The sequence below is a fragment of the Suricata suricatta genome, chromosome 7, assembly GCF_006229205.1.
Source record: "Suricata suricatta isolate VVHF042 chromosome 7, meerkat_22Aug2017_6uvM2_HiC, whole genome shotgun sequence".
In the NCBI taxonomy this organism is placed as follows: domain Eukaryota; kingdom Metazoa; phylum Chordata; class Mammalia; order Carnivora; family Herpestidae; genus Suricata; species Suricata suricatta.
The window spans coordinates 29,749,116-29,762,441 of record NC_043706.1 but is presented as its reverse complement, the minus strand read 5'-3'; the positions used below and the strand labels follow the sequence as shown (position 1 = coordinate 29,762,441).

General features: G+C 55.4%; 1 protein-coding gene across 3 annotated transcripts; it reads left to right on the top strand.

Annotated features, from left to right (window-relative positions):
* Positions 1 to 143: 143 nt before the first annotated feature.
* EHMT2 (euchromatic histone lysine methyltransferase 2) lies at positions 144 to 13,054 on the top strand. 3 transcript variants are annotated; one of them, XM_029944543.1, is made up of 27 exons: positions 144 to 438; positions 537 to 755; positions 863 to 1,116; positions 1,942 to 2,026; positions 2,117 to 2,157; positions 2,275 to 2,430; positions 4,645 to 4,782; positions 4,897 to 5,011; positions 5,182 to 5,283; positions 5,511 to 5,659; positions 5,759 to 5,902; positions 5,982 to 6,217; positions 6,297 to 6,479; positions 6,602 to 6,684; positions 7,005 to 7,111; positions 7,212 to 7,334; positions 7,420 to 7,521; positions 8,299 to 8,403; positions 8,519 to 8,673; positions 8,757 to 8,924; positions 9,364 to 9,508; positions 9,851 to 9,928; positions 10,182 to 10,297; positions 10,397 to 10,483; positions 11,811 to 11,889; positions 12,032 to 12,207; positions 12,551 to 13,054. In XM_029944543.1, exons 1-27 carry the CDS (start codon positions 159 to 161, stop codon positions 12,729 to 12,731), a joined length of 3,807 nt encoding a protein of 1,268 aa, XP_029800403.1. In that variant the 5' UTR covers positions 144 to 158; the 3' UTR covers positions 12,732 to 13,054. The 3 variants fall into 3 exon arrangements, with proteins under 3 accessions (XP_029800403.1, XP_029800406.1, XP_029800404.1); XM_029944546.1 differs by lacking the exon at positions 2,275 to 2,430; XM_029944544.1 differs by lacking the exon at positions 5,182 to 5,283.
* Positions 13,055 to 13,326: the final 272 nt, after the last annotated feature.

Genomic DNA, 13,326 nt, shown 5'->3' with positions numbered 1-13,326 from the left:
CACCGGGCTGGGGGGCAGCGGGCGCTGGAGGGGTTGGTGCCCGGGGTCCCCGCGGCCTGGGGGACAAAGGGGGAGCGGCGCGTGCAGGCGGGAGGAGGGGGCGGGGCCGGGGCGCGGAGGCCCCGCCCCCTCCCCCTCCTCTTTTCTCGGTCCCGGAGATGCGGGGTCTACCGAGAGGGAGGGGGCTGATGCGGGCCCGGGGGAGGGGTCGTGCGGCCCCCCCGGGCAGCCGAGGCCGCGGAAGGGGGGGCCCCCATAGAGGAAGAGGTAGGCCCCGGAGCCTACTCTCTCTTCCCAGAGCCCAGGCGTCCTGGACTCCCCAACTTCCTACCGGGCTGACCGGCCCTCCTCTACCTTGTATCCCCTGCCAGGGGGAGGCCCCTGCTGAGATGGGGGCGCTGGTGTTGGAGAAGGAGCCTAGAGGAGCCACTGAAAGAGGTGAGTGCAGCAGAAAAACGGGCCCAGTTGGACCTTCACCTCCCCCAACGCAGGATTCCCTCAGACCTTAGCCCCGAACTTCTTCTTTTCCCTTACAGTTCATGGCTCTTTGGGGGACACGCCTCGTAGTGAGGAGACCCTGCCCAAGGCCAGCCCCGACTCCCTGGAGCCCGCTGGCCCCTCATCCCCAGCCTCTGTCACGGTTACCGTGGGTGATGAGGGGGCTGACACCCCTGTAGGAGCCACACAACTTATTGGGGATGAACCTGAAAATCTCGAGGGAGATGGGGACCTCCATGGGGGCCGCATCCTACTGGGTAAGAGGCTGGGGAGTCTTACAGGGGAATAGGTGTGCCGGGAGGGGGAAGTGGGTATCTTCTGACTACTTTTCCTCTTATGTTGCCTTTGCCTGTCTGTTTTCCAGGCCATGCCACAAAGTCATTCCCCTCTTCCCCCAGCAAGGGGGGTGCCTGTCCCAGCCGGGCCAAGATGTCAATGACAGGGGCTGGAAAATCCCCCCCATCAGTCCAGAGTTTAGCTATGAGGCTCCTGAGTATGCCGGGAGCCCAGGGGGCGACAGCAGCAGGGCCTGAACCCCCTCCAGCCACACCCAGCCCAGAGGGGCAGCCCAAGGTCCACCGAGCCAGAAAAACCATGTCCAAACCAGGAAATGGGCAGGTGAGGATTGAGGGAGAGGGTTGGGGATGGGGAGACAGGAGTAATCCACTTGTGGACTTTTTTTACACTTTTTTTTACAGTTTAGCTTCAGACCTTTTCTAATCTGTTCACAGCTTCACATATTTTTCTAGGGGCTAAGATGTGCCAAATCCTGGGCTGGGGGTTAATCTGAACAAACAGACAAGTTTTTGTCTTCCTGGAGTTCACATTCTTGGAGAGAGGGAAGTAGAAAAAACAAAGGTTAGAGAGTTAGTTGTGTAGTTACTTTTATGATTATTCTTATGATAATGACTTTCTAAAGAAGCTTAAGACCACTGTTTATTTCTGCCTCAAAGCTAGCCCCAAGGGAACTTTTTCCTCCCTTTTGAAACTGTCCCTGCTCCCTTTTTTAAAGGGTTCTAAGGGTTTTGCTGTGAATCCCTAAGGGAAGGAGGTGAGTGAAAGGACAAAAGCCTCAGAATTTCAGAATCTTTATGACAATATTTTTAGGGCTCTTGGTATGATTTTATTCTGGTTTAGCTTTGGGCAAGGCATGAGCCTTTGTTTTCTCATCTGTAAAATGGGTAAAAAGAGAAATGGGTATAAAGAGCCTGCTTCTGCGATTTTGAAGAGATAAGTGTTAGGTGTGGGATGTGCTTAATGTACTTCCTCTGGGGATACAGCAGTTGTGATTGCCACATTCTGGTTCACTGGAGCTTCAAATGACATTTTTGAGGGTGTGGCTCACCCACCCCACACTCACTCAGGGCTGCAGGCCAATCCAGGTCCCCAGGCCCAACCACAGATGCTCCTGACCCTAAGTGTGCTCCCTCTCGGCTCCCCCAGCCCCCAGTCCCTGAGAAGCGGCCCCCTGAAGTGCAGCATTTCCGAATGAGTGATGACGTGCACTCCTTGGGGAAGATGACCTCAGGTCAGTCCCGCCTCCCACCCACCTGCTTCTGGATAAGACCTGTCTTGAGGGTTAAGGACAGGCCTTACTCCTTTCTCTCTCTCCTTCTAGATGTGGCCAAAAGGAGGAAGCTGAACTCCGGTGGTGGCCTGGTGAGCCTGGAGAGGCAGAAAACAAGGCCTCTCCACCTAGGTGGCCGCATCCTGCCCTCAAGGGAAATGGGTTGGGGGGAAGTACCAGCAGCTTCCATTTTTCTGATCTTTTCCTAGTCGGAGGAGTTGGGTTCTGCCCGGGGTTCAGGAGAAGTGACCATGGAGAAAGGGGACCCAGGGTCCCTAGAGGAGTGGGAGACAGTGGTGGGGGACGACTTCAGCCTCTACTACGACTCCTACTCTGTGGATGAGCGTGTGGACTCTGACAGCAAGGTGAGAAGGAGCCAGCCTACCTCCCTGCCAGCACCCACCTGTCCAAGGCTCAATCTCCAGTTTTCCATTCCCTGCCTTGTCTCTTTCCTTTTTACCTTGTGAACACCCCCTAATTCGGGGCCCCATAGGGTCCGTAACTTCCAGTGCATGCTCCACCCCAGGCCCTCCCCTTGCTCCTCTCCTTGGTGGTAACCACCATCCTGGACTTGGGGTCTAGCATCCCTTTTTTGTTGTTTGTTTGCTTGCTTATTCTTTTGTTCTTGGTTTGGTTTTAGCTCCTACATGTTTGCCTATGCAGTATAATACTGTCTTACCTGTTTAACACTTTTTATGGAAAACTTCAAATGTATACAAAAGATTAAAGGGTGAGCCCTCATGAAGCCTCACCTGGCTCCAGGAATTTTCAGTACACAGCCGTTCTTCCCTCGTTTCTTCCTCCCCAGCACACCCATCTCTCTGACTGCTTTAAAGTAGCTATCACGTTGTTTTATCTGGAAATATTTCCATATATATCTCTAAACACAAGGCCTCTTCACGTATGTTTTTGTAAACATTTTTATTTATTTTTGAGAGAGAAAAAAAAGCCAGTGAGGGAGGGACAGAGAGAGAAGCACAGAGCCCGTCTCAGAACTCCGACTCATGAACTACAAGACCATGACCTGAGCCAAAGTCAGATGCTTAACTGACTGAGCCACCCAGGCGCCTTCTTCCTGTTTTTTTAATATCACCGCTTAACTGTTTTCACAACCTAGAAATTTGTAGCTATCACCTTGCTATCAGTGTTCACGTGTTCTCCGTTGTTTCAAAGATGGGTTTTTGTTGGTCTAGATTCAAAAGAGCTCCATACATTGGTTTGATTGACATTTGCCTTAGGTCTCTCTTGATGTAAATGTAGGTTCTCCTCTCTTTGAAAAAGAAATTTTTCTTGCCATTTATTTGTTGAAGAAGCCAGATCAGCTGTCCTACAGAATTTCTCAGGTTTAAGAATTAGCTGATTGGCAACTGACATGTTTCTTGTTGTTTTTTTAATGTTTGTTTATTTTAGAGCGAGGGAGACAGAGGATCCAGAGTGAGCTCTGCACTAACAGCAGACAGCCTGATGTGGGGCTTGAACTCATGAACTGTAAGATCATAAGCCAAAGTAGGATGTAACCACTAAGCCACCCAGGCACCACCCTCAATATTTTTTATAAACTTGGGGTGCCTAGGTGGCTCAGTATGTTAAGTATGTGACTTCAGCTCAGGTTATGATATCACGGCTCATGAGTTCAAGCCCCGCATTAGGCTCTGTGCTGCCAGTTCTGAGTCTGGAGCCTGCTTTGGATTCTGTGTTTCCCTCTTTGCCCTTCTCCCATTCATGCTATGATTTTCTCAAAAATAAATAAACATAAAAAAAAATTTTTTTTATTTTTTTTAATTAGATTTAGAAGCATCAGTTTTGGGTGATTTTTTTTTTTTAATGGTGCAAAGATCTGATAGCTGGTATGCATGCTTCCTGTCGCATCACATCGGCAGGCACAGGGTATCTTTTTATTAGTGATATTTGAGATGGATGGTGGATTTATATGATGTCAACCTTGTTACAAAGTTCATTATCTTTTCATCTGGTATCTTTAGCAGCCGTTGGTAGTCCTATCTATGTATGAACTTCTAAAAAACATAAAATATGTGATTGTTTTCTGGAACCTTTTTTTGCTTAACACATGTTAATGTTGCCAAGATTCACAGACATTGCTGTGGGTGAGGTGCCTTCTTTCTCACAGCTGTCTAACATCCCACACCCTTTGCTTCCTTTCCTATCTGTTCACCTCCTCCAGGGAGCCATCCTGGGACAGTAGTAGTAGTTCTTTTGAATTTTTTTTAATGTTTATTTTTGAGAGACAGACAGACAGAGTACAAGTGGGGGAGGGGCAGGGAGAGAGGGAGACACAGAATATCCGAAGCAGGCTCCAGGCTCTGACCTGTCAACACAGAGCCCAACATGGGGCTTGAACTCAAGAACTGTGAGATGATGACCTGAGCCAAAGTTGGACGCTTAACTGACTGAACCACCCAGGTGCCCCAGTAGTAGTAGTTCTTTATCTTGCTTCACTGAGTCTTGGGGCTTGGATGTGTCCTGCCCTGCTTCTCTGCTTCTCTCCCAAGTTCCCCCCCAAGAAAGGGCTGTGGACTGGGGGTTGCTGTTTCCCCAGCCCTACCTTGCTTCTCTCCCAGTCTGAGGTTGAAGCTCTAGCTGAACAGCTAAGTGAGGAAGAGGAGGAAGAGGAGGAGGAAGAAGAGGAAGAAGAAGAGGAGGAGGAGGAGGAGGAAGAAGAGGAAGAAGATGAGGAGTCCGGCAACCAGTCTGACAGGGTAAGAGCTGGAGGCTGGCATCCTGAGAAGTGGGGGCTGAGGGGCTGGAGGTCTGAGCCCCCAGAGCAGGGGGCTGGAGGCTAGCTAGGCTCGCTAATTCTTCCTCCATCCCAGAGTGGTTCCAGTGGTCGGCGTAAAGCCAAGAAGAAGTGGCGGAAGGACAGCCCATGGGTGAAGCCATCCCGGAAACGGCGGAAGCGTGAGCCTCCACGGGCCAAGGAGCCACGAGGTGAGGAGGCTCCTCTGCTTTTGGGTCCCCTCCTCCAGCCTCCCTGCCAGCCCCCAGAGAGCGTGCACAAACACACGCTCATGCATGTGCTCACGCACGTACACCCGCATGTACCCACGCGTCCAGGCACCTGTGAGCTCGCACTCTCACTCTCTCTGTCTCTGTGTCAGGAGTGAATGGTGTGGGCTCCTCAGGCCCCAGTGAGTACATGGAGGTCCCTCTGGGGTCCCTGGAGCTGCCCAGCGAGGGGACCCTCTCCCCCAACCACGCTGGTAATTGCCAATTGCTGGTGGGATAGTGAGCCACTAGGGGGCACCCTCTGGGCTGGAGGGAACGGGGAGGAGGGGGACCCCACTGGAGCTGAGGTGTCTGTCCATGGCCAGGCTTTGGGGGTTCTAGAGCTTGGAGGGAAAGGCAGGGTGGGGGTGCGAGGCCCCACCAGGGGTCCCTGTGGGTGATGGGTATGGCCTCCCTCAGCTCCCTTTTCCCTCCGTCCAAGGGGTTTCCAATGACACATCTTCACTGGAGACAGAGCGAGGGTTTGAGGAGCTGCCCCTCTGCAGCTGCCGCATGGAGGCCCCCAAGATTGACCGCATCAGTGAGAGAGCTGGGCACAAGTGCATGGCCACAGAGAGTGTGGATGGAGAGGTGGGCCTGTGAGCTGTGAGGAGAGGTACCAGGGGGCCGGGGGGCTCCAGCCCTGGGCCCTAGCCTCACCCTCTTCCTATCGTTCACACACTGCCACAGCTGTCAGGCTGCAATGCCGCAATCCTTAAGCGGGAAACCATGAGGCCATCAAGCCGCGTGGCACTAATGGTGCTCTGTGAGACCCACCGTGCCCGCATGGTCAAGCACCACTGCTGCCCTGGCTGTGGCTACTTCTGTACGGCGGTGAGTGAACAGCGGGGCAGACAGGCAGCATGCCCCATAGGGGAGAGGTCTCCTGGAGCCTGACCACATTGTTTCCCAGGGCACCTTTCTGGAGTGCCACCCTGACTTCCGTGTGGCCCACCGCTTCCACAAGGCCTGTGTGTCCCAGCTGAACGGCATGGTCTTCTGTCCCCACTGTGGGGAGGATGCATCTGAGGCCCAGGAGGTGACCATCCCCCGGGGGGATGGGGTGACCCCACCAGCTGGCACTGCAGCCCCTGCCCCCCCACCCCTGGCTCAGGATGCCCCCGGGAGAGCAGATACTTCCCAGCCCAGGTACTGGCCTCCCCCTTCCCTATGGTCTGTTCCCTCCCCCCGCCCCGTTGCTTGTAGACATCAGCACCTTCTCCCACAGTGCCCGGATGCGAGGGCATGGGGAGCCCCGGCGCCCACCCTGTGACCCTCTGACTGACACCATCGACAGCTCGGGGCCCTCCCTGACCCTTCCCAATGGGGGCTGCCTCTCAGCCGTGGGGCTACCACCTGGGCCGGGCCGAGAGGCCCTGGAGAAGGCTCTGGTCATCCAGGAGTCGGAGAGGTGAATGAGGGCTCGCACTCAGGCTGGGCGGCCAGGGCTGGGGCTGAGGCTGAAAAGTGGATCTGCAGGTGTTGAGGTTGATCCCCCATCTGAGGAGCTACCCCTCTCCCTCACCATGGCAGGAGGAAGAAACTCCGCTTCCACCCCCGGCAGCTGTACCTGTCGGTGAAGCAGGGAGAGCTACAGAAGGTGATCCTGATGCTGTGTGAGTATTCCACTTACTCCTTTGCTCTGCAGACCTCAGTTGAACACTGGTTGTGTACCAGACACCGGGCTCAGGGCCAGGAGCGCAGCATTGAAGGTCATCATCCTTGCTCTGAAATACTTAGTGTAGCAGGGGAGAACAGACACATAGATAACCCATCACTTGAGCCTTCCCGGTGGGAGTCCAGAGTGGGTAACTACGTTGCCCAGGAGGGGCCCCTGTTGTGGGTTGGGGCCCTAAGAAGCCTTCCTGGAGGAGGTGCCCCTGGCTCGCTTACCACTTGTCCCTCCCTCTTCCGGTGTGGCGGGCTCTCCCTGTAGTGGACAACTTGGACCCCAACTTCCAGAGCGATCAGCAGAGCAAGCGCACACCCCTGCACGCGGCCGCCCAGAAGGGCTCTGTGGAGATTTGCCACGTGCTGCTGCAGGTCAGCATGGGCCCAGCCCTCTGCCTCACTGACCAGGCCCCTGGACGCCTCCCTTGCCCAGCCCGTCTGTGGTGCCAGCCCCCATGCCCCCTCCTTGCAGGCGGGAGCCAACATCAATGCCGTGGACAAGCAGCAGCGCACCCCACTGATGGAGGCTGTGGTGAACAACCACCTGGAGGTAGCACGCTACATGGTGCAGCGTGGCGGCTGTGTCTACAGCAAGGTGCAGTGGCTGGGCCAGCCGGGGCCTAGGTTTGAGATGGGTTTGACATGCCAGCAGGGGACTCACCTGCCCGCATCTCCCTCAGGAGGAGGATGGCTCCACCTGCCTCCACCATGCAGCCAAAATTGGGAACTTGGAGATGGTCAGCCTGCTGCTCAGCACAGGACAGGTGGACGTCAACGCCCAGGTCAGCAGCCTGGCTGCCTGCCCAGCCCACGTCATCTGGGTCCTGGGCTTGGCTTCGGGCCTCGGGCCCCCTTTCCATCTCAGCTGACCTCCGACCCTTTCCCTGATCCCACCTTGCTCTAACGTGTCCCCATCTCTTTCTCCCTCCTCCTTTGTATTTTTTTTTCTTCACCTTTCTCTTTTTTGCTTTTTTCCATCAGTTTTCAGAATAATGAGTTGCTGCCTTAACCTCTGGACGTGTGCAGTGATACTCTTCATTACCTCTTACTTTGTCATTGTTGGGTGTGTTTTAGTCTGTTAGTCTTTAACTTATTCCATTCTTTGTCCAGGAGGAGCCCCTTGAACTAGGCTTCTGTGGCTTTTGATAGGACCCAGCAACTTTTAAGTGCATATTTACCTTTTAGTACAAAGGTTTTTTTTTTTTAGAGACTGTAATTTGTGTACTTAGGAGCAGTTATTGTTACTGGGTCGCTGTTACAGGACTTTTGAGTAGAAAAACCTGGGAAATATGTGTCTTTGAGAATGAGAGAAATTATTCCACAACTCTGAGCAATAGACACTATTAGTCCCATTTTACAGATCGGAAACCTGAGACCCAGAGATGTTAAATGACTTAGCCGGGGTCTCGCAGCATGAGCTGAGACTCACACTCAGAGTCTAGCCCCAGAGCCTGTGCTCTTGACCACATGCTGCCTTAGGAAGCAGGGCCAGCTCCTGGGCATGCCCGAGACAGAGGAAGGGGAACCCCTCACCCTCCCCCTTCTCTCCCCACCCACAGGACAGTGGAGGATGGACACCCATTATCTGGGCTGCGGAGCACAAGCACATTGAGGTGATCCGCATGCTGCTGACACGGGGCGCCGATGTCACCCTCACAGACAACGTGAGAGTTTGGTGGGGGTAGTGGAGGTGGGGACTGTCCTGGCCCCCTGAGCAAGGAAGGGGCTGGGTTCACGGGCTCACTGCTTGGGCCCACCCTGCCGCTCCCATGTCCACAGGAGGAAAACATCTGCCTGCACTGGGCCTCCTTCACCGGCAGTGCTGCCATTGCCGAGGTCCTCCTCAATGCACGCTGCGACCTCCACGCTGTCAACTACCACGGTGACACGCCCCTGCATATCGCCGCCCGGGAGAGCTACCACGACTGCGTGCTGTGAGCCCCAGCCCACCCCACACCCCTATGCCCCAGCACCTTCTTGCAGCCCCAGACCCCACAGGCTTCCTGTCCCCTCCCAGGCTGTTCCTGTCACGCGGCGCGAACCCTGAGCTGCGGAACAAGGAGGGGGACACAGCATGGGACCTGACTCCTGAGCGCTCCGACGTGTGGTTTGCGCTGCAGCTCAACCGCAAACTGCGTCTTGGAGTGGGGAATAGGGCCATCCGCACTGAGAAGATCATCTGCCGGTGAGCTTGGGGCCCTCTGCACCCAGGAGCCTTCCACCCCCTCTCCCAGCCCTGCTGAACCCCCAGAACATTCCTCAGACCTCCCCAGGCTCCACCAAATCCCCAGAGCCAACCCGCAGCTAGGATGCCAGATGCGGTAAATAAAAATAGAGTTAAGTTGGTATTTCAATCGAGCAATGTGTACTTTCTTACTGTTAAGGGCATCCCATGCAGTATTTGGGACATATCTGTAGAAAAAATTACATCTTATCTAAAATCCAATTTTCATTGGGTGTCCTGCAGCTTATTTGACAGCCTTACCCCCCTGACCCCCATGAACCCCCCAGAACCACGCCCTTCCTTCCCACAGCCCTGGGAAACTCCCAGGCCCCTCCTCGCACCTAGTGGACCCCCTGACCCCAGTCTGTAGCACCCCCAAGCCCCATCTCCCTTCCGTCAGGGATGTGGCTCGGGGTTACGAGAACGTGCCTATTCCCTGCGTCAACGGCGTGGATGGGGAGCCCTGCCCGGAGGACTACAAGTACATCTCAGAGAACTGCGAGACGTCCACCATGAACATCGACCGCAACATCACCCACCTGCAAGTGAGCAGGGGCCTGGGACCTCCTGGAGGAACACACAAGCTATGGGCTGGCAAGGCACCTGGCCAACAGAGTGGGGCTGAAAGGGACCTGTGGCGTGGGCTTGCATGCATCTGGGAAAGGGGTCCTTTTTCTAGGATACGTGAAGGTATGGGCTCATGGCAGCTGTGGGGACACCCCTGTCAGCAATCTCTTGATTCTGCCTCGCCCCGGGAGCATCACCACCTGATATCCTAAAATAGGCACCTCAGAGAAAGGACAGTAGTTGGGGGGCAGAGAGTGCTGGTTGCTGAGGGGACAAGGCCGTTTCTGAGGGCCGAGCTGATCCCCTGCCTCCTGCCCTAGCACTGCACGTGTGTGGACGACTGTTCTAGTTCCAACTGCCTGTGCGGCCAGCTCAGCATCCGCTGCTGGTATGACAAGGTATGTGCCCTCGCCCTGGGCTTCCAGGAGCGCAGTCAGGACAGAGGTGAACCTGTGCCCAGCTGCATGCAAATCAAGGGCATGGTGGCGTGGTTTCTGTTCTCTGCGCCCAGCATGTGGCCTCGCCAAGCCTGTCCTCCCTGTCTGTGGCCTTGGGATCCACGGTGGGTTTTTCTGTAGCATCCTGGGGATTCGTGGCAGTCGAGGTGGGCACTACACAGAAACCACTTATCCTCTCCTCCTCCAACCCCAGGATGGACGGCTGCTCCAGGAATTTAACAAGATCGAGCCTCCACTGATTTTTGAGTGTAACCAGGCATGCTCCTGCTGGAGAAACTGCAAGAACCGGGTGGTGCAGAGTGGTATCAAGTGAGGCCCACCCCTGCAGCCCACCCTCACCCTCATGTCCCCTCCAGTGGGGGTTTCTGGGATCCCTCCACTTAACATCACCCTCTCTCCTACCCCCAGAGTGCGACTGCAGCTCTACCGAACAGCTAAGATGGGCTGGGGGGTCCGAGCCCTGCAGACCATTCCCCAGGGGACCTTCATCTGCGAGTGAGTAGGGGTGGAAGGGTGCGCAGCCACAGCTAACTCCCCAGGCCTCCGTCTGCTCTCCTCCAGATGGGTCCCACCCCTTCCCACTGCCCCTCTCTGGCAGATTGTACCTGCTTCCAGGCTGCTCAGCCCTCAGAGCCTTCTGTCACCCTGCCACATCTTCCCTCCCCCGCCTTTCCAAGCTGGGAGACAGACAGACCTGGGCTGAGCCTCTCTCTGTTGCTGGGTGGCCTGGGTCAAGTTCTTAACCTCCTGGAGCCTCATTTTGCTCATCTTCTGTCCAAGTTGCCAGGGCCTCATTTCTCTCCAACAATTCATTTCCCAGCATCTGTAACCGTCCTGCCCCCTGGCTCCTACTCCATGGCCTACAGACTTAATCTAAGCCTCCTTTGGTCCCACTTGCCTCTTTAAGGGACCATCCATTTTCTCTTTATTGAGTCATCTCTCAACTTTGCTCAAATGGCCCCTTCCTCCTGAGCCTCAATTTGCCCACCATCCACTCACCGCACATCCCTGCTGGAATCTGCCTTTGCCCTTCTGCTGATACCACCTCTAGACAGCCTGCCCCTCACCCGGTATCTTGGTCCTCGTTCTCTTGGCGTCTACTACTCTCCCTTGCTCTGGCTCCCTTGATGCTGTTCTACCTCTGACCTATCTGTCTTCCCTCTCTACCAGCTTCTCTTCCTCTGCTTTCTAAATGTGGGGTCCTTGTGCCCAGCTGGATGGCTCTGTCCCTTCCTGTGGCCCCGACCTCTCCTGTCCTGCAGCCTGGCATCACCACCACCTGCTGGGTTATTCCTAGTCCAGAAGCCTCCCAGTGACTAAACCTGCACAAATTTCCCGCCCAAACCACCTGCCCACAGATCCTGACCACCTTAACCACAAGGGCTTGATGGTTCACTGATTCTTCCTCTGGGGCAGCTCAGGCCCTTCCCTTTACCTTCCCTACCGCTGTTTCTCCAGCTCATCCCCAGCCCAGCAGCCCCAACTTGCCCCATATTTACCAGTCCTGCCTGTTGTCTCAGCTGTCCAGTGGAGACCCCGGCTGGCAAGAGTGTGCCCAGTGTTCTCTCTGTTGTGTCCTCTGATCCTCATTCTGGAGGGGAGCCTCCAACCTCCTCCCCTACTCCAAGATGTCCACTGTCCTCCATGCCCACTCTACCTCAGCTGCCCACCTCAGCCATTTAGATCTGTGGGGTTGATGGACAGAGGAACAGCTGACAAATGCGGAAAGAGGGTTCCGTGGGGTTCTGAGGAGAGACAGGGCCTAGAGCCAGCTCCCGATAACCCCTGCTCACCTTGAGAACCACCACTTCCTGCCCAACAGGTATGTTGGGGAGCTGATCTCTGATGCTGAGGCTGATGTAAGAGAGGATGATTCTTATCTCTTCGACTTAGACAACAAGGTGAGCAGGAGACCCCTCTGTCCCTTGCTCCCAGCCAGCTGATGGAAACCTAGGGAGGAGGGACCAGGTGGTCCGTGGGTGGGAGAGTTGGCCAGGCAAGCAGGCTTTGTAGTAGATATGAAGAGGGACGCCTTCCCCTCAGGATGGAGAGGTGTACTGCATTGATGCCCGTTACTATGGCAACATCAGCCGCTTCATCAACCACCTGTGTGACCCCAACATCATCCCTGTCCGGGTCTTCATGCTGCACCAGGACCTCCGGTTTCCACGCATCGCCTTCTTCAGTTCCCGAGACATCCGGACTGGGGAGGAGCTGGGGTGAGAGGTGTCTCTGGGTGTGTGCCAGGGGGTGGGAGATGCGGTAAGCTTGGGACCAGAAGCTGAAGATGATAGTGCCTGGTTCCCAGGCATGGATTAGAGCGGAGCCTCTCCGAAGTCTGTGTAAATGGAGTCCTGAGCCTCCCAGGTTCTCATTCGGTAGATTTGGGATGGGGCCCAAGACTGTTCTGCATGTCTAACCAGTCCCAGGCAGTGCCAGTGCCGCAGATCCGCAAGACAGAAAAAGACTTGGAGCCCTTCCGGAGAAGATGGGGATGGGTGCTCTGGGGTAGGCATGGGCAGCTGACTCTGGATCCCATAGCCTCTTTTGCTTCTCTGACAGGTTTGACTATGGTGACCGCTTCTGGGACATCAAAAGCAAATACTTCACCTGTCAGTGTGGCTCTGAGAAATGCAAGCACTCAGCCGAAGCCATTGCCCTGGAACAGAGCCGCCTGGCCCGCCTGGACCCCCACCCGGAGCTGTTGCCTGAGCTCGGCTCCCTGCCCCCAGTCAATCCCTGAACTCGGACCACACACATGCCCCAACCCTGGATGGCCACCAGCTCAGCAGCCCCCTCTGCCACTTGCTGCTCAGAGCCCACACCTGGGGGTGCTGCCGTCTTCTCTCCCCTACCCCTTCACACATTCCTCGGCCAGAGACCCCCAGCCAGGCCCTGGAGGTCTGACAGCCCCTCTCTCCCAGAGCTGGTTCTTCCCTGGGAGGGTGACTTCAGGGCTGGCTGCTCCCTGTTTCCCATCCTCAGCTGAAGTTTGATGAATTGACATTGAGCCTCTATGCCAGCTGGTTTCCTTTGTTCTCAATAAATATTGGGTTTGGTAATAAACTGTCTTGGTGATTGTTTGTGGGGGCCAGAGGGGTTGGTCAGGGAGGAAGCACACATAGCCAGAGGGAATGGGGGCCCAAGGGACTGAGCAGGATGGACAGGTGTGGATGGTGTGGACAGACTCCAGTCATGGGTGTGAGTGCACCACAGTTACAGTAATTCACAAAAACAAAGCTTTTAAAGCTCCTTCAAATCATGGTCCGCGGAGCCTGCGGCAAGCACCCCTGAGCCCCTGTCGCAGGTGTGGCCTTCCCGTCCTCCAGCAGGGCACT

Excerpts from the sequence above, each read along its gene's own strand:
- EHMT2 (XM_029944543.1), top strand. The coding sequence starts at position 159 with ATGCGGGGTCTACCGAGAGGGAGGGGGCTGATGCGGGCCCGGGGGAGG. Across the intron at positions 6,685-7,004 it reads GAAGGTGATCCTGATGCTGT|TGGACAACTTGGACCCCAAC; the intron begins GTGAGTATTCCA and ends CTCTCCCTGTAG. Across the intron at positions 10,484-11,810 it reads CAGGGGACCTTCATCTGCGA|GTATGTTGGGGAGCTGATCT; the intron begins GTGAGTAGGGGT and ends CCTGCCCAACAG.